Source organism: Bubalus bubalis, chromosome 8 (assembly GCF_019923935.1).
Source record: "Bubalus bubalis isolate 160015118507 breed Murrah chromosome 8, NDDB_SH_1, whole genome shotgun sequence".
In the NCBI taxonomy this organism is placed as follows: domain Eukaryota; kingdom Metazoa; phylum Chordata; class Mammalia; order Artiodactyla; family Bovidae; genus Bubalus; species Bubalus bubalis.
The window spans coordinates 63,368,792-63,390,223 of record NC_059164.1 but is presented as its reverse complement, the minus strand read 5'-3'; the positions used below and the strand labels follow the sequence as shown (position 1 = coordinate 63,390,223).

Here is a 21,432-nt window from a genome sequence, read left to right as displayed (position 1 = left end):
ATAAAATAATGTGGCAGTTAAGAAAGAGAAGGTAAATCTGTACTATTAGAGCACTGCCAACTTGCTCTGCAAAGAAAAGAGGAACCTCAGTAGTTTTAAGACTTGAAAACACCCTCTTCCTCATCGTGGGATTCAATTGTCAGCGCACTTGTAGTATGTGTACTTCTCTGTATGAATATTATATTTTAATACAGAGTGAAAAAGATCAGGTCCTGTTTGCCAGGGCTGGGGGAGGGGAGAGCGGGGAGCTATTGCTCAACAGGTACAGAGTTTCAATTTGGAAGACGGAAAGTGTCTGGAGATGGACGGCAGCGGTGGTGGGGGTTTCATAACAATGTCAATACACTTAATGCCGTTGAACTGTACACTTAAAAACAGTTAAAAGGGTAAACTCTGTCATGTGTATTTTACAGTCTTACAACGATTAGCTCATGTAAGACATGTGAAAAAGAGTATCTGCATTAAAGTGTGGTAAGTTGTTAACAATCTTTATTGCAGGGTAGTGGGATTTAAAGTGATTTTTATGTTTTTCTTCATATTTCCTACACTGTACATTTCAACAAGGCCATGCACGGATCTACTAAAAAATCTGAACAGAATGAAAATTAATTTGTATGGTTAAAAAATTGAAAAAGCTCCTTTCCTACTGGAAATGAAAGCAAACCGTTGTGAAGATAAATATTTTTAACCTTTAAAGAGAAATCAGTCTTGTTTTTAACCTGAGTCGTAGGATTAAATATGCTAATACCATGTGGCAGGGCCTGATAGATAAGTTATGTTACTGGCTCTGAGAAGCTTTATCATTAGGAACAGGGCTACGCTACACTCATGTAAATAAGTTTGTATACTAGCCTTTTCTCGTCTATACTCAAAGGAAACTGAACCAACGTAACATTTCAGTAATCAAACTTTGTGAAGTAGCACTCTGTACTACAAATAATACAAAAAAATTTAAAAGTGTTTTTTAAAAAAGGCCACTAACAAATTACCCAAACTTGATATCTACCAAATGTTAAAAATTTGGCATTACTATCTTATTTTAGTAAGATGAGAAGATTGACAACATAATATTCCTCTTAGAGGAAAATCTTTTATATTCTAGTAATGGAGTCTCAGGACTTCCCTGGTGGCTCAGTGGTGGAGAACCCACCTGTCAATGCAGGAGACACAGGTTTGATCCCTGGGTTGGGAAGATCCCCTGGAGAAGGAAATGGCAACCCACGCCAGTATTCTTGTCTGGGAAATCCCATGGACAGGGGAGCCTGGTGGGCTACAGTCCAGGTGGTTGCAGGAGTCAGACACTTAAGCGGCTCAACAACAACAATGGAGGCTTAAGGGCAGCTAGGTGATCCATTTTGAAAACACCTCTGTACTGTGTATGAATGTGTTGACTAAACTGTCCTTTAATAGATTAAAATGCTTAGCACTGACAAGAATTTTAAAGATACCTTTTTAAAAGATCACTCCAAATGCATCATCTCCAAAGGGAAAGTGAAGTGAAGTCACTCAGTCGTGTCCGACTCCTTGCGACCCCATGGACTGTAGCCCACCAGGCTCCTCCATCCATGGGATTTTCTAGGCAAGAATACTGGAGTGGGTTGCCATTTCCTTCTTCATCTCCAAGGAAAACAACAAAAAATGGTGGAGTTGGAGTTCCACAACCTTTTAGGAGGGGAATTTAGAAATACTATTAAAAGCTTTAGAAATACACATTCCCTTTGAACAGACCAACTTTATGTCCTAAGGACTCTACCCTAAGGAAATAGGGCAGTGTATGAAGATTTAGTTGTAAGGATGTATATGGCAGAGTTGCTTTATAATACTGGGAAACTGTAAACACCTTAAATGCCCAGTATCTAAATGTTTATTGATACAAGGGAGGTGAATAGGTGAGGTGAATAAATTGTGGCATACACATAAAAATTATACAGTTCTCAAAGATGATTACTATAAATAGTTACAATCTACTGTATGTTTACTGAGTGCCAGACACTTTTAAGCACTTGACATTCCTCACCTCACCTCACCTCATCTCATCTCATAACCCGAGAGGGTGTGTGCTACTATTATCCTCATAGCTGGCAAATGGCAGAAATGGATTCAAACTCAGGTTCCTGTGACTTCAGAATCCATGCCTGTAAATCAATACACAGTACTGCTCTGTGAGATCAATATTTACAGATAAACTGAGATATACATGATCTATTATTGAGTGAAACGAGTTGTGAGAGTATCGATAGCCACAGTCCAATTTTGGGGGGAAAATCTTTAAATAAGCACAGGAAAATCTAAAGTAGAACACAAAAGACAGTATCAGTAATGGAAGTAAAGGGCCATTTTTATTTTCTGAGCTTTATAAAATAAATGAGTTCCTTGGGGGGAAATGGCTTATTAAAATGTTATAGTAGTTGACCCAATCATGTCCATAATCAGAAAAGAAAGTTTAAAAAAAAAATCAGAACCAGTCAACATCACATGGATGGATTATTTTGAAGAATATTTGTAAAGCAGAGAATTCAGCCAGTTGACCCTAAAACAAAACAAAATACATCATGAGAACCAAGATGGCTAGTTTCTTATCAAGAGGGGTATTCTGGTCTCTAAGGGATAGATGGCTTTGGCTCTTTTGGTGTTCTGTCCTGTTACTCGAAGGAGAGTAGAGAAGAGACGAAACATGCATATTGTTTCCTGACTGTATGTAGAAAACAATGTCTGCCTTTGAATTCCATCCAGTAGGTGAGTATATGCCATGGAGATGGGATTGTATGTCTGGTGAGGTGTCCCTCTATGTCTAAAAAAACAATTTATATACCTTAATTTAAAAATAATTTACTGCTAAAAAGTGCTAATCACCTGAGCCTCCAGCAAGTCAGAATTTTTTTGCAACAGTAACATCAAAGTTCACTGATTACAGACTACCTTAACAGATACAGTAACAATGAAAAAGTTGGAAACACTGCAAGAATTACCAAAATGTGAGACACAAAGTGAGTAAATGCTGTTGGGAAAATGGTGCCAACAGACTTGCTTGATGTAGAATTGCCACAAACCTTGAATTTGTAAAAAATGCAATATGTAAAACGAGGTATGCCTGCGTAATTTAATCAGTAAAACCCTAACAGAAAGATAATACTTCCCTTTTCATTATAGATAAGGAATCTAAGATCTGGGAGAAGTCACTTATTACTTACATAGATGAACTGGAAGACTTTTTTTTCTTACTACATCAGCACTGTTTCTAGGAAATAATATCTGCATAACACTTACATGAGAGGACTAAAGATTTGTATCAATAAGAACAATGTTTTGAAACTTGCCAGAAAAAAGGAAGAAGAATAGACACAAAATACTGAATGAAAGAAAATGAATTTTGTTTCAAATAGCTCTAGGATCTTTTTTTTTTTTGAGAGGAGATTTAACAGATCCAGGAAAAAGTCATAAAGTCATAAAGGCAGACTCTTTTAACAGCACACAGTGGACTTTCATCTCTGGACACAATGACTGGGCCTTGTTGCCTGGGAGTTTCTTTATTCACTGTCATAGAAACAGTAATTACTCATAGCACTCCTAATGAAACTCTAAACCTGAAACTGATATATCAAAGAGCAAAGAATCATGCAGGAGTCAAATATTTGGCAGATTTTTCTCCCCTTGTAACACTGCAACTGGCTGTCTTTATCACTATAGAAAGGGGTATTCATTTGTACTTCTGAATAACTTGTTACAATGTTTAGATGTTGTCAATTTTCAATTAACTTGAAAAGCTAAAAATGATCACTGCATACTTTGCCATCAAAAGTTTTGAAATAATAAAAAAAAAAGTCCAGAGAAAATCTATCCATTTAAATCTTAATAACTTATTAATTGATTTTATTTTTATTATTTGGTCAGGGAGTAAAGAGAATAAAGGTATTGCATTAATTAACAGTTTATATGAAAAAAACCACTTCATAATCCCACATAAAACCTGTGGCATACAGTTATTTCTCAATAATCCAGCCTATGACTTAACTAAAGTTAATCATAATCCAATTATCATTCCTCTATGTAATGTATTTTTAAACTTCAACCTGAACTTGACTGACACCCTAGGAAGTTATTCCAAACCAAGCAATAAAGTCATATAAGGAAGACAATTCATAGATGAGATGTAATCCTCTCTATAAGGACTCTTGCAAAACTTGTTCCTGATAATTGTTGCATGATGTAAACAGCAAGACCATTTTTTTAAACACGCAAAACACCTGTCTAGGTATCTGACTTCTATCAAAACTTCTCTGAAAAAAACAAGTCAACTAACTTCAACAGGGTGACTGTCAAAATAAAACTGAAATAAATGATATAAATGTTTATATGAATATGGCTTAAAATATTTAATGAGCAAAAACAGAGCTGAAAATAATGAACTATTACATGCTGGGAAAATGAACAGTAAATAAAGATTTTCCTGTAAGTTTTTTTCTCATTTAAAGTAATTTCAAAAACATATCCTATTTGGTGACTGTTAGCACAGCTTATTGCTGCATTTAAGAATTCGCACACATATACACCAACTGCGGAAAACCCATGGGTCTGGTCTCAATGCATTTCTTAAAAACTCTATGCAACAATCTAGGATTGAGGAACTTAATTTTCAGAAACTCAAATGAAGTTTTTGAACATAGTCTATATCTTTTTATTTTTTCACTTAAAAAGTAATAAATTCTGTAAACTCCTTTAGAGGAAATGACATTATGTTGTAATAAGTAGGTCAAGTTCAAGAAAACTGTGTGTAAGACAATGCCATAAATGAAGGAAGTCTTTCTTCCTTCCTCTCCTCTCAATTGTACTATTAATAGTAGTAAACATTCAAGATGCTCAGCACTGAAATTGATGTTCCCGTTTATTATGTCTAAATTTCTGCGCCTGAAATGTAACAGCAAGAAAAACTTTTGTTTTAATTTTGGACTCTTTCCACATCACACAGTTGGTATTCTATATGTTGAAAGGAAACAGTATTGCTTGGGATTACTAGTTTGGTGTGGGTTATATTAAAAATGGTAAGAAACAGTTATGCTACTAATGGCTTTTATTATTGGTGTATTATATCCAGCACACCTAAAAGGAGAGTACAAAGACTGGACTTACTATCCCTTCTTTTAGCTATGCTAAACACACTCAAAAAATAATAAGGTAAGAAAACAATGAAGAAAATTATTGAAAGAGATTCAAGTTTATAAACTAATAACTTATAACAAAGAATTATTTAAAATTAAATGGATGATATCAGTGGTTGATAACTTGAGTTTTTAAAAGTTTATAAGTAGAAGAAAATGGCAACCCACTCCAGTATTCTTGCCTGGAAAATCCCATGGACGGTGGAACCTGGTAGGCTACAGTCCATGGGGTTGCAAACAGTTGGACATGACTGAGCAACTTCTCTTCAAGTAGAAGAAAACATAAACTAGAACCCCTTGAAAACTTCTTTGAATAGTAATAACACAGCAAACCAAATAACTTAGAAAAGTTTTGATAACATATGTGTGCTCAGTCGCTCAGTCATGCCTGACTTTTGCATGCCATGGACTGTAGGGCCACAGGCTCCTCTGTCCATGGAATTTTCCAGGCAAGAATACTGGAGTGCGTTGCTTTTTCCTTCTCCAGGGGATCTTCCCAGCCCAGGGATCAAACCTGCATCTCCTGCGTTGGCAGGCAATTCTTTACCACTGCACCACCTGGGAAGCCTCTTGATAACATATATTACATTCAGTATGAAATGTATGACACAGAAACCAAGCTTGTGGTTGTCAAAAGGGAAAGGAGTAGGAGAAGGGATAAATTAGAAGTTTGGGATTATGTATAAAATATACATATTTTATATATATACCATATTATGTATAAAATGTACATATTTTATACACTACTTATGAAATAAACAAGGTCCTACTGTATAGTACAGGGAACTACATTCAGTATCTTGTAATTAACTATAATAGAAAAGAATCTGAAAAAGGGTATCATAAAAATATATCTGAATCACCTTGCTGTACACCGGAAACTAACACATTATAAGTCAGCTATACTTGAACAAACCAAACCAAACCAACAGTGGAACACTTGCTTATTAGAACTTATAAAAATAAGTTTGGTAGAAAGTGGCCTTTAAAAAGCTTTGTTGAAGGTCAGTTTTGTATTTGTGAGCTCTTTCAAACTTTAACAGATAGCTCCATGCCAGATAAACTATAACACATGAAATAACTATCCCAATTTCTTTTCTGAACTAACTAGTATAAAACTCTAAGACAAAAGTCTCTCAAAAAGAGACAAAAAGAGAAAACATACCTAATTTCACTTTGAATAAACATATAAAAGTTTAAATAATAAACCAGTAACAAACTAAATTTAATATAATAACCATCTAATGTGACTGAATCAAATATATTCCAAAAATCAATTAATAGTTATCAAAGAGAAATGACAGGGTCACAAATGACTATATTTTCTTCTTCATACTCTTGGTATTTTCTAAATTTTCTGTAATGAATAATATACTTAGAAGAAAATAAAGATTATTTTTTAAAACTTATATGTTCCAAAATGAAAGTGAAAGTGTATATAATGTTACTATACACCTCTTTAGAAGCAATGGGCAGTATATGTTAAGTCATATTTATGAAGTGAAATGAAAATTATCTACTGGGACAAAATCATAATGTTTTACTATTTTTTCTTCAGTAGCCTTCCTCATTCCATGAGTGGGAGGATAAATTAGTGAGTAAGCTATACAAACTAAACAATATGCTATATTTTCCTACCCTGGCTATAAAATGAAGTCATAATGTGTAAATGAGGAGTTATGTGCAAATTGAGGTCAGAAAAACATTCTATAAAGAATTAGTACAAAGGTATGAAAAGGAGGGTCATATTTAGCTACTCAAAAATGGAAGTGAAATTAAAAGAAAAAAAAGAACTGGAAAAATGTATTTCTAACATACTCTCGTGGCCAAAAGCATTTTATAAAAATTCTTGCAACTCAAGACAAAGAACTGATGATTCAGCAAAGAAGAAAATAAATGGCCAAGTATTTTAAAAGTTTAATTTCAAAAGTAATAGAAACATTTTTTTTAAAAAGCTATCATTTGGCAAAGATGAGGAAAAAAAAGATACCTACTTCCAGGAAAACATGGAGCTAGGTACTTGGATATACTGTTGGTGAAAATATAAATTGGTACAACCTTTCCAGAGGGTAACCTGGCAGCATACTCAAAAGGCTTTGCTCCAGGAATTCCATTTAAACAGTCATGGACATGCATAGATGCTACAAGAATGTTCACTGATCCATTATTTATCATAACAGAAAACAAGAAACAAGCTAAATGCTCAACAATGAAGAACTTGCTAAATAATTGATGATATTCATATATAATACTGAAGTAACATAATATAGTTATTAAAATAAGGGTAAGTTTGTTATTAAGACATAAATTAACAAGTGAATCATCTTTTAAAAAACAATGTTATATAGTATGACCCCATGGGAAAAATGATACTTAACAGTTATATGCATAGAAAGAGAAAGGAGTACATTTACTAAAATATGGGTTTTTTTGGTTGGTGAAAATTGCAGATTACTTTTTTTTCCCCTCATCTAGATATACTAATTTTGTATCAGCATATACTATCTCAGAAATAAAATGAGGAAGAATCAATGGGAGATTAAGTATAAAATAGGCAAATAATTTAAAAATGGAGAAATTCCTTATAAAAAGCTTAATCGTAATTCAGGTATTCATGAGTCAATCATCAAAACTCCCCTAAAGCTGAATCAAATGACTGGAAATCCACACATGGTGTAGACCCCATGAGTTAATTAAATCTATAATGATCAAGACCTGTGCGTGCTGTAAGTATACTAGAGGGGACTCAAAAGTGAGTCAAACGCATGTAGCTTTATCCTTTATAGTAACTCATGCTTCTTGTACAATTATAGTGAAATTAACTGAAAATGACGTGATGGTGTGTGCCAATCCTCCACATGTGCTTCCCAGGCCAGCTGAACCATCTACAAAGATGACAGCAGGAATGCAGATTAAAAAATGTTGCTCAAAATTTGGCATAATGCTGTGTATCTCTCATTCTTTTTAATATTTTTAACTCTGAGAAAGATGTATGATATAATAAAACCATTCAGTTTTTAATCTCCAAATCTGAGGTCTCAAATAAAATACTGTTATCAAATAAAATTAGAGATAATTTTTAAATGCATTACTTAGTATGAACATACTACATGAAAACATCATGTCTAAAATCAAGATGGGAAAAGAATAGCTTTATTATAATATAGAAGGAAGAAGATAGAAGAATTAACATTTACTGAATAACTAGCATGTGGCAAAAATAGTTTGGCATAATCTGGACATACAAGATCATAAGACAGTGCCAAACTAAGCCAAATGCAGCTCAGTCTCTCATTCCTAGTTCTAATGCTGGTGTAGTCCCTTTTTATCTTAGGGAACTTCGGTGGGTTTCTTCCTTGTAACATTTCACTATGCTATAAAGCTAGGCTAGGTTCTCAAGTTTTTCCTATCTCCCTATATTAAAATTAATCACCTGTCTCATTCCCTCTGAATGCTCAAAGTGTGACTGAAGAAATTGAGATGAACTGACTAACTGTTCATGGGGGAAGACTGTATAATAACACAACTATTATTATTTTTGTTGATGGTGTTACTTTGAACCCAGACTCCGAGTAGGACATCTGAGGTAAGGTAAATGAGAAGGCTGTACCATGACAAGTCTTCAAAGGAGATACAACAGAGGCAGGAAGGATCTTGCAGGAACCCACATCATGTTAAACCTGTGATCATCTACTTCCACCTAATTACAAGCAGGAACTTGCCAAACACATTGAGCAACTCTCCTATCAACTGCTAAACAACTCTGTAACCTATTAGCACCTTGAAAACGAAGAACACATATCGGAAAAAAGGAGACAAATGGTATTTACATCTGTAATAGCAAAATACTGTCTTACTTGGCTTACATTTCAAAGCTTAATAGTTTTTAGGAGAGGAAAAATAATTTTCTCTCTACCCTTCTAGGTTCCTGCGAGATCCCCCGTACTGGAAAGAAAGATTAACAGAAAAAATTAATTTCGTAGCTACAAGAGCCTCCACAAAGATAGCCAGGCAATTGATCAAGGCTTATATATTATACAATGCTGAGCTAAGGAGAAAGAGGCAGGGGTCTGGGGCTTCAAAGGGGAGGAAGGCAATTCCCAGGAAGAGGGGAAGATCAAACGTTTGGTAAGCAAACATTTGTCCCTCTATGTAGGGAAATGTCCCAGATGAAAACTGCTCTTTAGCTCTCTAATGGTAGAGGACCCCTTTCTAAATTTTTAGGCAGGTAGTTTCAGTTCAGTTCAGTCGCTCAGTCGTGTCCGACTCTTCGCGACCCCATGAATCGCAGCCCGCCAGGCCTCCCTGTCCATCACCAACTCCCAGAGTTCACCCAGACTCACGTCCATCGAGTCAGTGATGCCATCCAGCCATCTCATCCTCTGTCGTCCCCTTCTCCTCCTGCCCCCAATCCCTCCCAGCATCAGAGTCTTTTCCAATGAGTCAACTCTTCGCATGAGGTGGCCAAAGTACTGGAGTTTCAGCTTCAGTATCATTCCCTCCAAAGAAATCCCAGGGCTGATCTCCTTCAGAATGGACTGGTTGGATCTCCTTGCAGTCCAAGGGACTCTCAAGAGTCTTCTCCAACACCACAGTTCAAAAGCATCAATTCTTCAGTGCTCAGCCTTCTTCACAGTCCAACTCTCACATCCATACATGACCACAGGAAAAACCATAGCCTTGACTAGACGAACCTTTGTTGGCAAAGTAATGTCTCTGCTTTTGAATATGCTATTTAGGTTGGTCATAACTTTCCTTCCAAGGAGTAAGCGTCTTTTAATTTCATGGCTGCAGTCACCATCTGCAGTGATTTTGGAGCCCCCAAAAATAAAGTCTAACACTGTTTCCACTGGGAGGAGGTAAAAAGCTTTTCTTGAGTCGGCTGCGTCTTGACTGCCTTCAACGCCAAATATTTCATACACCAAAATGGCACATTGTGGGGTGGTACTTCTGCTTCATTTCAGGTTAAAGCAACAAAGAGTAAACATAAAAGTGCATTAACAAGAAAGGGAATTTAGAAATGAAGCACTGTGCCATGAGAGGGGAAGTCTGCCACCTGCTGGCAGAAAAGCAGAATTGCATGAGTTTCCTGATCGCTGTTTTTTTTTAAGGGGGGACCATCTAGACAGCATATTAAAAAGCAGAGACATTACTTTGCCAACAAAGGTCTGTCTAGTCAAGGCTATGGTTTTTCCAGTAGTCATGTATGGATGTGAGAGTTGGACTGTAAAGAAAGCTGAGCGCCAAAGAATTGATGCTTTTGAACTGTAGTGTTGGAGAAGACCCCTGAGAGTCCCTTGGACTGCAAGGAGATCCAACCAGTCCATCCTAAAGGAGATCAGTCCTGAGTGTTCACTGGAAGGACTGATGTTGAAGCTGAAACACCAATACTTTGGCCACCTGATGCGAAGAACTGGCTCATTTGAAAAGAACCTGATGCTGGGAAAGATTGAAGGCGGGAGGAGAAGGGGACGACAAAGGATGAGATGGTTGGACGGCATCACCGATGCAATGGACATGAGTTTGGGTAAACTCCAGGAGCTGGTGATGGACAGGGAGGCCTGGTGTACTGCAGTCCATGTGAGCAATTGCACTGATCTATCAGGTAAGGTTCACGACATTAGATTTCAAATAAGTTATTATGTGAAGACATAAATTACAACCTATAAAAGGAGAATAAAGATTGAAGTAGGATTTCAGATTCTCTGTATGCTTAATTCAATAATTATTTTTAAAACAAGTAAAAGAGGAATACATGGAAATGTTTTAAATAAATTATAGGGAACATTTAAACTGCTATGAAAAATTTAGGATAATCCAAAACACTTTGCAAAATTATAAAATCTGTCGGGGAGGGAAATCAATTTTCCCTCTACTCTTCTAGGTTACTGGCTGAGACTCCACTGTAATGAAAGACAGATTAGCAGGAGAAAAACAAGTTTAGTAACATATACAGTATACTTCCTGTATACATCAGAGATACCCAGGAAAACTGAGTTAACTTCCACAATGACCCAAGCCATCAGTGGCTCAGATGGCAAAGACTCCACCTGCAATGCAGGAGATCTGGGTTTGATCCCTGGGTTGGGAAGATACCCTAGATGAGGGCATGGCAACCCACTCCAGTATTCTTGCCTGGTGAATCCCCATGGACAGAGGAGCCTGGGGGGCTACAGTCCATGGGGTCACAAAGAGTCGGACACGACTGAGTGACTAAGCACAGTGCATCACCTACATACCATCTTTAGCTAAAGACAAAAGATGCGGGGGAAGGGAAAGCCAGGTTTTCAGGCAAAGCTCAATAAACAAGGGTATGGTTATGTGGAGTTGAGATTTTTAAGAGTTTTTATGTGTTTATGTGCTCAGTTGTGTCCAACTCTTTTCAACTTCACGGGCTGCAGCCTGCCAGGCTCCTTTGTCCATGGAGTTTTCAGGCAAGAATACAGGAGTGGGTTGCCATTTCCTCCTCCAGGGATCTTCCAGGGAACGAACCCGCATCTCTTGCCTCTCCTACATCAACAGGTGGATTTTTTTTTTTAAATTACTGAGCCACCTGGGAAGCCCAAGAGTTTCAACAGACTCAGTCATTGCCCTCTTCCTGGTACAGAAAGGGAGACAACCCTACAAATGGAAATTTTCCTTAGAAGTGTAAATTGCTCTTATCAAAGGGTAACTTCTGCTTATTTCTCAGAGTTTTTCTCGCATCAGCTGTTCTTTTTCCTTTAAAAAAAAAAAAAAAAAAAACCAGAGAAACAGCCTAAAATAACCCTGATACCACAGAGGCGTATTTTGGGGTTACAAACTCTGCTCCCTTTCAGATCCTATATATTTCACTTCTGCAACGTGTCAACTTTCAGCCCTCCTCTTTCTGCTGCTCCCATGGCCGTCTAGAGAGCACAGTCATTCTCTTTACTCCAGGCTTATTTTAATTCCTGCTCCTCCTGGGTGGCAGATTTGCCACCCCAAGGTGTACCTTTTTTGCATAAGGATTATTTTGAGCTGATTATTTCAGAGAAACAGCAGACACAGAGAAGCTTAGAAAACAGAGTAGACATTACCCTTGTAGCTCAGTTGGTAAAGAATCTACCCGCAATGCAGGAGGCCTGGGTTCAATTCCTGAGTCGGAAAGATTCCCTGGAGAAGGAAATGGCAACCCAATCCAGCATTCTTGCCTAGAGATCCCAAGGAACAGAGGAGCCTGGCAGGCTACAGTCCAAGGGGTTGCAAGAGTCGGACATAAGTTAGCGACTAAACCTCAAGGGAAATTTATATTTTTTAATAAAAGAAATCTCCATCTGCATCGCCCTTTGAACAAGGAAGAGAAGATGATTAAAGCACACGAAATCTATCAATGGAGAATGCACTTCAATCTGAGTATCAACCTAGGTCAGGTTTATCAACTTCGCTTCTTCCACACCTCTTCTACACTCTTCTTTTTGCCTTTAGCTTCAGATGGTATAATTCTAAGCCATCCAGGAGTTACTCACTTTCCCTTGGTATTGTACATGTTAGTGAGCTTGTTTGTTTCCCTCTTGTTAGTTTGTCTTGCTATGGGGTCCCCAGTGGAGAATTTAGAAAGGTGGAGGGAAAATTATTTCTCTCTTCTCCCACACTCTTCTCCTTCTGATTCTAGCAATGCTAATTTAGTGTATCTCAGCTACCAGATTATTCATACTAAAACACATTCCAGATTTTATTAAAAAATTAAAAGAAAAACAAGCTCAAGGGATCTTTAGCAAATTATTTACAAATACCTGATAATGGAGATGTTTCTAAAATGTGGTCCAACACACACCTTTTAAAATGTTATTGCTATTCATTAACCAGTTTTAAAAAAATTAATAAAATACATGCTCATGTTACTTCAAACATTATGAAACATTAAAGGATGATAAAGTTGAAGGTTTCCTCCATAGTCTCACCCTCCCAAGTTCAACTGTCACCAGCAACAACCATCAACAGCTTCTGGTATAGTTTCTCAAGAAGCACATACACATATATCTTTTCTGGAACTACAACTGTCCCACACCTTGCTGTTTTCCCCTAATTACTATCTTTTGAGCTTTTTAAAACGTTAACTCATACAGATTTACTTTTTGCTTTTTCAAAGCTGCACAATATTTTATTATATATGTGTACCATAATTTAATCATGCACTATTACTTACTTAACCAATGTATACCACCTCCTGAGTAAATGAAAGTGCTCATTTTCCTATGTTCTCATTACTCTGCTTTCTCTTCTTCATACAGTAAATTCTGGCAGCCTCAATTTTCACTCTTTGTAAGCAATTAACCTGGAAGTTTTGTGACTTGTAAAATTTGTAATTATGCTGGTGGCAGGAATTTGAACTGTTTACTTCAATGGTTCTCAAATTTTTGTAAGCCTCAGAATCATGTGAAGAGGGGGGGACTTGTTAAATGAAGACAGTAAAAGGATTTAAGGATATGATACCTTTTAGCCAGAAAACAAAATTATTGGATAAATTAAAAATATTAGTATATAAGACCTTATGGAAAACCTGATCAAAGTTTTTGGTCAACCTAATATCTGGTCCAAGGATGGCTTCATCTGTCATGTAAATGAATTCACAACAAAAGGAATAAGCAAAAAAACCCAGTTTGTAAAGCTAAAACTTTTTTCAGGAACTGTTCTAGCTAACATGAAAATAGCTCACTAGATAAGATATCAAACTTGTCACTGCAGTTGAAAATGTGGTTAACTTGCCACATGAGGATAACACGCAGGAAACATGACAAAGGTGCTTTGAGAAGACAAAAACCATATGCCTGGCACAAACATTTCCATACTTGCAAATCTGGAGATTCAAGATGACCTTGGATATTTTCTTTGACAAAGTTAAGAGTTTAATGTATTTTCCTTATTTGAAGATATATTTTACGCAAACTGGACACATCATGATTTCTACCCCTCAAATATCACCATGTCTATCAAACATTACCCAATGTTACCTCCTATTCCTTTGAACGCCACAAAGCTTTCTGTTGATCTCTCTCTCATAACATTTATATTCTTTCATTCTAGAAATACTGTTAGGACTTTAGCTTTTAAGCTAGTAGTGACACCTATTTCGGAGAAGGCAATGGCACCCCACTCCAGTACTCTTGCCTGGAAAATCCCATGGACGGAGGAGCCTGGTAGGCTGCAGTCCATGGGGTCACTGAGGGTCAGACACGACTGAGCGACTTCACTTTCACTTTTCACTTTCACACATTGGAGAAGGAAATGGCACCCCACTCCAGTGTTCTTGCCTGGAGAATCCCAGGGACGGGGGAGCCTGGGGGGCTGTCGTCTATGGGGTCGCACAGAGTCAGACACGACTGAAGCGACTTAGCAGTGACACCTATTTAGGGTGGTTAGCTTCTAAATCTCATTAGCATGTTATGAAGGCAGTGGCCATATCTCAGAAACTATTAATACTAAGATCTAGCTACTTCAGGTGTGGATGAATAAATCTTTACTCTTTGGGTGGACAGAAGATCAAAGCTATTCAGAATGTATATCCTCTATTGCTATTATTACCAAGTACTTGGAATAGTTGGGATGCTCTATTTTTCTATCAGCTGACTGACCACCTGTAATATTATATGTACTTTCATTTGATCAAATATTGAATACTTACTGAATGGTCAGTGATATGAAAAAAGAACAGGTACTACAGGGTAGCCTGGTAGACTGCTGATTACCTTCATACATGCCCTCTCCTTTCTTACTAACTGAATATCCATTTTGTCAGAAGGTGGTTAAGTTGCTCAAACAGACAAAATCCCTCAGCTTTACTTACAGTTATGGTGACCATATGACACTGTTCCCTCCAAGCACATGTAAGGAAAAAGTTTTGCTTATGGAGTAAGTATTCTCCTCCTTGCTCCCTCCCTTCTGCTGTCTGGAAGATGGAGATGTTGGCCAGGACTACTACAGCTTGTGATCGTGAGAAAAGCCAAGGACATTTCAAAGGCCTCTTCATACCTTATATCCCTTAGTTAACACCAGTAACTGCTATCTTTTGGATTTCTTGTTACACTAGAAAAATAAAATCTGTATTGTTTAATAAAGCCACCGATTTTGGGTCTCTGTTTCTCTTAGTCAAGTGCAACTAATAAAAAAGGATGACAAAAAAACCATGCACCAATCCAGACATACCAGAACATACATTCTAGTAAACAATATAAGAGAGTGCATAAATTGCTAAATTATGAGAAATCATCAGGAAATGCCACAGGAATTCAGGGAATACGCTTCACAGAACAAATCAAGAATGTAAAACATGTGCTAAGAAGTCATAAATTTCTGTACTGATAAAAATTAAAGTTGAGTTATCAAAATATTTTAAAAGGCTATGTGATAGTATTAACCCCCTGAAGCAGTTGTTTAAATCTTGGTTTTTCCCTGCCCTTTTTCTAAATATATCTAAATTATATATGTATTCTATATATATATTCTAAATATATATATATATTCTAAATATATCTAAATTTAGATTCAGTAGTGGGCTTTCCACTTACAGACTAGCACTCAGAAAACATCTGATATTATCTTAAGAAAGAAGAAAGGAAGATTTTGTTAGAAGTTTATCTCTAGGAAGGAAACACACTAAGGTTTCAAAAACAGCACCAGCTATTTAAGGAGTAATTGCTGATGTTCATGAGGAAGCCATAAATACTTGAGATGTGTTTAAATTAGAAATGACAGTTTAAACTGGTTGGAGAGCTTCAAGTGGCAGTTCCATCTCCCTTATTCCTGCTGTCCAAACAATTTCCACCTTCTCTGTTGCTCTTTAGGGAATAGTGTTAAGACTATACATTTATTCTGGTTTTGTGTTCCCATTTTATTTCATTGGTTAGATATGCCTACTTTGGGAGAATCTTCCCACTCCAGATTTATATAGATATAAGTAACATACATCATTACAAATTTAAGGTATACAGCATAATGGTTTGACATATGTACATTGTGAAATGAATACCGTAATCAGTTTACTCAGCATTCATCATCTTATACAGTAAGAAAGCAAAAGAAAAAAAAGTTTGTGATAAAATCTTTTAGGATTTAATCGCTTAACCTTCCTATATACCTACTGCAGCGTTAGCTACAGTCACAGTGTTAGCTAGGCTTGTACATCACAACTCTAGTGCTTATTTATAACTGTAAGTTTGTACCTCTGACCCTCCCCCCCTTCCAATTACTTTGGGAGAATTCAACAAAGGATATGAGAAAACCTGAATGACATTAAACCATCTCATTTCCTTTTTTGGAATTAGTTTCCTATTGGAGAAAAATAAGTGTTAATCTGTTGGTAAAAAGTATGACTAGAATATACTCTGCTAATGAAGAAAAGAGGAAAAGAGTTGATATATAAAAATTGGAAAGAGGTGCCATTTAGTAGGAGAAATTAAGTCAACTGGACAGAAATAAAGAATGAAGTAAGTAGACGCAGTTGGTATAAGGCTGAAAATAAGACATAATGTAAATTAAAATATGCTGAAATAAGCACCTATAAACCAGTGAGTGGTACAGTCAGCCATCCATATCTATATTGAGAGGGTAACAGGCAGGAAGGCCAGGGGTCTCCAAATGGAAGAAATAGCCTGCCAAGTGTCAGACATTTTTATCTCTTAAGCCGCAGGAGGAAACAAACTAGCAATATTTTTTTCCTTTTCTATACAAATTTAAAGGGAGGTTTCTCTTAAAATACTGTGTTGCCATAATGACACCTGGTTTCGCCTGAAGTTAGCTATTCTTGAGCCTAGAGATAACCAATGCCTTTTTCTTATGGAAATGTTTGTCTTAAGCTATGCTAATGTACTATGCCTTTACCCCAAACTCTGTCTTCAAGTCGGTTCCTCCTCTTGGCCCAGAACCTACTTGACAAACCAGTATGTTATACTCAGATATTGTTCCCCTAATCTATGTAAATAAAACTATTTGTATAGTGGTCTGCCCTTCTTTAGGATTCAAGTTAATTATTTTATGGCCCAGGATAAACCATTTGGTGCCATTCTGAATTTTAAGACATTCCTTTCTTTCATTAACAGACTGCTAGTGACTATATAACATCCAGCTGAAGACTAGCAGGGGGGTACTCTTTCTGCCCCCTTCTGATGCCTATGTCAGAAGCTTTCTCTATCTCCTTTATACTTTAATAAAACTTTATTACACAAAAGCTCTGAGCGATCAAGCCTCGTCTCTGGCCCTGGATTGAATTCTTCTCCTCCGGGGGCCAAGAATCCCGGTGTATTCGCGTGAATCAACAACAACCTTTCAGTATGTTCCACATCAGTGATACAATCAACCAAGGACTGAAAATAAGTGGGAAAAAAATTCCAGAAACTTTCAAAAAGCAAAACTTGAATTTGCTCCTCCCTGGCAACAATTTACACACCACTTACATTGTATTTACAACTGTTTACATAATATTTACACTGTATTAGATATTAGAAGTATACCTTTTTTATACTATGTTTGAGGCAAGTTAATAAAATTCTTTCAGAGCGCACTTAACTCTGAGCAATGAAACTGAATCTGGCTAAGGGATTATACAGATACATATATAAGTTTTTTTTGACTTGGGCTCAGGCAGTGGCACCCCACTCCAGTACTCTTGCCTGGAAAATCCCGTGGACAGAAGAGCCTGGTAGGCTGCCGTCCCTGGGGTCGCAAAGAGTAGGACACGACTCAGCGACTTCACTTTCACTTTTCACTTTCATGCATTGGAGAAGGAAATGGCAACCCACTCCAGTGTTCTTGCCTGGAGAATCCCAGGGACAGAGGAGCCTGGTGGGCTGCCATCTCTGGGGTCGCACAGAGTCGGACACGACTGAAGCGACTTAGCAGTAGCAGCAGCAGAGACTATTTAAAATATACGGGAGATAGTTCATAGGTTATAATTAAAACTATTTACCATTTTATAAAAGGGCCTTGAACATCCTTGGGAGTTTGGTATCCAAAGGAGTGGGAACCAGCCGCCCAAGGATAGTGAGTGACTATTGCACATTCTTAAAGAGAGAGGACTGTTCCTTAGTTCTTTAAAAGGTTACCTGTCCACCTGTGTTCTCTATCCCCAGCCTTCCTGTCTTCTCTAGTACTCAGCTTGATTATTATTCCCTTTCCTCCTCTCACTTCATTAAGCATTCTCACTGTCCTGCCTGCCAAAATGGTCACATTGCCAACCACTCAAAACCTAAGCAAAAAACAACATACGCTGAAGGCATGAGTATTTTTGCATTTAATAGTCACTTTCTGGTTTTCTTCACTTTGTTGTTCTTTTAGTGGCTGTCTAACGCACATGGCTTTGAGCTCAACATGTGACCTGTGCAGACTGACACTGCTGACTGCCCCTTGTTTTTGGTAACGTGTTCTCTTTTCCCACATCTGAGATCTCTGTTTTCTTCACTGAATACCCGTTATTTGTCAGTATTCTCAAGGTTTCTCTTTTCATCCTGCTGCAAAGTTATGGATGAGAAATCATAACCATTTTCACTATTACTGCCAGTAAGTTAGACATTTCAGAAAGTACTGGTGCTAATCCCAATCTATCTTCTCAACTCCAGCACTATATTTTCAGTTGCTGTTGCTAATAATAGCAACAGGTAAAGTATATACTGTATATTACTATGAGCCACTATACGGCAATAATTGCTTTTCAAAGCTCTTTACTTAATGTAACTAATTTATGGACATTTCTACTTGGCTAAACAGGACAAAGTGAATTTGCTCCACATTGTCCCTGTCTGCTCTCTCTCTCCCCCTTTTGATCTTGGCTAATAATGTAGCCATTATTACCATTTAGTTTGCAATCCCCACAATGTGATTAATCTCTTTAATGATCCTAAATAATGATAAGCTCCCAAATGATAGCAATTATGCCCACTGTGTTATTTGATGTAACTTCATAACTACCCCATGAAGTAGGCAGTATTATGATCTTCCAATTAACAGGTGAGCAGGGTCAGAGAAGTTAAAAAGCCGGCTCAAGATCACATAGCTTGATAAATGAGAAAGCCTAGATTCAACGCTAGGTTTGTAGGAGTCCAGAGTTTGTACTGCCAAGTCCTTTTGATTTTATCTCTGAGATGTTCATCCTCTGAGTTCTCATTTTCTAGTCTAGGCTCTAATCATCTTTCACAAGGAATACTGCCAACATCCTCCTAAATTATTTCCTTCTTTCCAGGCACTCCCCTTTCAACTTCTCCTAAGTGATCTTTATAAAATAAATTTTTGAACATGCAATTATCCTGTCCAACTACCTTTCATGGCTCCCCACTGCCTAAAAAATAAAGGGCAAACTGTTTGGAATGGCTTTACAACATTCCTTTACAATTTTGTCTCCTTGTCCACATTCCCTATCTCTTCCTTCCAAATACACATCTGTATATTATGCTGCAGCCACAATACAACTTGTCCTTATGCCTGAATTAATATTACATATTACGTATATTTAAAGATTATGGCTTCATTGTGGATTTTGTGAAAGCATTGACTTTTTTTTATCTCTACTTGGTTTAGAAGAGAAGTGATAGACCAATGCACAGTCCAAGTACATACAAGAAGGTATGGTAATGTGGGTTTTTTTTCCCCACACATATATTATACATTTTTGGTCTGGAACAAAAGGAAGCCACCAATGTTTTCTATGCAGGATAGCAACATAAACAAAATGAAAATTTTGAGATTAACAACATTTGCTCTTATGAGTACAGAAATGGAGAAAAGACTGCAATAATAATCTAAGACTAATTTAATCCTAGCATAAGAAACATGTGGGGAATTAACATTTTTTAAACTTTTATTTATGAAAGAATATTTTTGTATTCAGCCCAAGGCCAAGAGCAAAGATTGGGACAAATAGTTTCTGTGCTCAATTAGAACATAAAGTTGAAGCTAAGTATTCTCAGACATGAACCTAAAATTACATTATTTAGTACAGTGGTAAACTGTCAACTGACCTGACAATACTAGATCCTAGACGTTCACTGTGTAGTACATTATTGGGAGTATACACAGGATTATTCACTCCAGTAAGTACCAAAGAATGCAACTCACTGAGAAAAATTGTCTTGATGAGTGGGCTCTAACTAAAACACAAAACATCCCCAACTTTGGAGCAAATATTGCCTATAATGCATCTCAAATGGAATTCTTCAAATACTGTCTTACAATAAAATTGGAAATAAATTTCTAAAACGTTATGTAAGAGGTTTGGTGGGGGGAAAAAATGAACACAAAGATACTTCCCAGCAGTTTGAGACAGGAAGGAGTAACATTTCAAATACAAAATAAACTATTCTGAGCTCCAACTGGATTAACTGTCATTTCTTTAACCACTGACAAGTTACATCTTGTCATAACCGAGCTCATCCTGGCCACGATGCAAAAACCACCGTCAGAATTGGATTGTTGCAACGGTTTGACCCGGGATGCCAGGAGGAGGGCGAAACATCCCCAGGAAGTTCCATTTCTTGAAAAAGCGGGTGTTGCTGCGGGAGGTAGTTTTTTTCCGAATTACCTATTTGCTGCCTTTTTGTTTCAAATAGAGACATAACTAAGCCCACGGGAAGCCGAGCGCTGCCGTCAAGGGTCCAGACCAGGTCATCGGGCCCGCGGGGTCGCCCCAGGCGGGACGAACGGGTCCCCAGTGGGCCCCCAGCATTCCAGCAGCGGTCGGCGCGGGAAGGCGAGGCTGGATGGACCACCCCGACCCCTCACGCGCCCCGGCACGACGAGCCCCCACACTCACCATTTCGATGATCTTGGTCTTCCGGCCTGTCTTTCTCTTCAAGGTAAATATGTACTGGGCCAGCACCACCCCCGCCACCAGGGCGCACACGCTGGCGCTGGCTACCGCGCCCACCCTCGCCACCGCCGCTCGATCCATGGACCTGGCCTCTTTTGCCTAGCTGTTCGAGAAGAGGTCGCTGGAGAGCCACCGGCCTCAGCAACGCCGGCCGGTGGACAAGCCTGGACGCCCCGCCCCTCCTGCACGAGCCCCGCCCCCAGGGAGGCCCAACCCACGAGGGCCCAGGGGCGGGAAGCTGGAGGGAGCAGGAGGAACTCGCCTGCACCGGAAGCCAAGGTGGGGAAGAGGGTCTTCTCAGAACCCGGGTCCGAGGAACTGCCCAAGGACAGAAAAGGGGAACTGATCGAAATCTCTCCCTCTGCTAATGAGGACCAGGCAGTGGTTCATTCCAGCCCCGCCCACTAGAAATCTGATGCCAACCACACTCAAAAATAATCCTCGGCCTTCCACCCGCCTCTG

General features: G+C 38.0%; 1 protein-coding gene and 1 long non-coding RNA gene across 4 annotated transcripts in view; one reads left to right on the top strand and one right to left on the bottom strand.

Annotated features, from left to right (window-relative positions):
* The window catches only part of NT5C3A (5'-nucleotidase, cytosolic IIIA), a 40,417-nt gene extending 19,250 nt beyond the window's left edge, over positions 1 to 21,167 (bottom strand). Inside the window, exon 1 of one of the 3 annotated variants that reach the window (XM_006066285.4) lies at positions 20,914 to 21,167. In XM_006066285.4, the coding sequence (XP_006066347.1) occupies positions 20,914 to 21,051 (138 nt within the window). In that variant the 5' untranslated portion in view covers positions 21,052 to 21,167. Of the gene's footprint in view, positions 1 to 1,448; positions 1,489 to 20,913 lie in introns of those variants that run through there. The other 2 variants (XM_006066288.4, XM_044946681.2) reach the window with 2 other exon arrangements.
* On the top strand, positions 240 to 8,222 carry LOC123334731. The gene is made up of 2 exons (XR_006552805.1): positions 240 to 471; positions 7,970 to 8,222. It is a non-coding gene; the product is annotated as an uncharacterized LOC123334731 (long non-coding RNA).
* Positions 21,168 to 21,432: the final 265 nt, after the last annotated feature.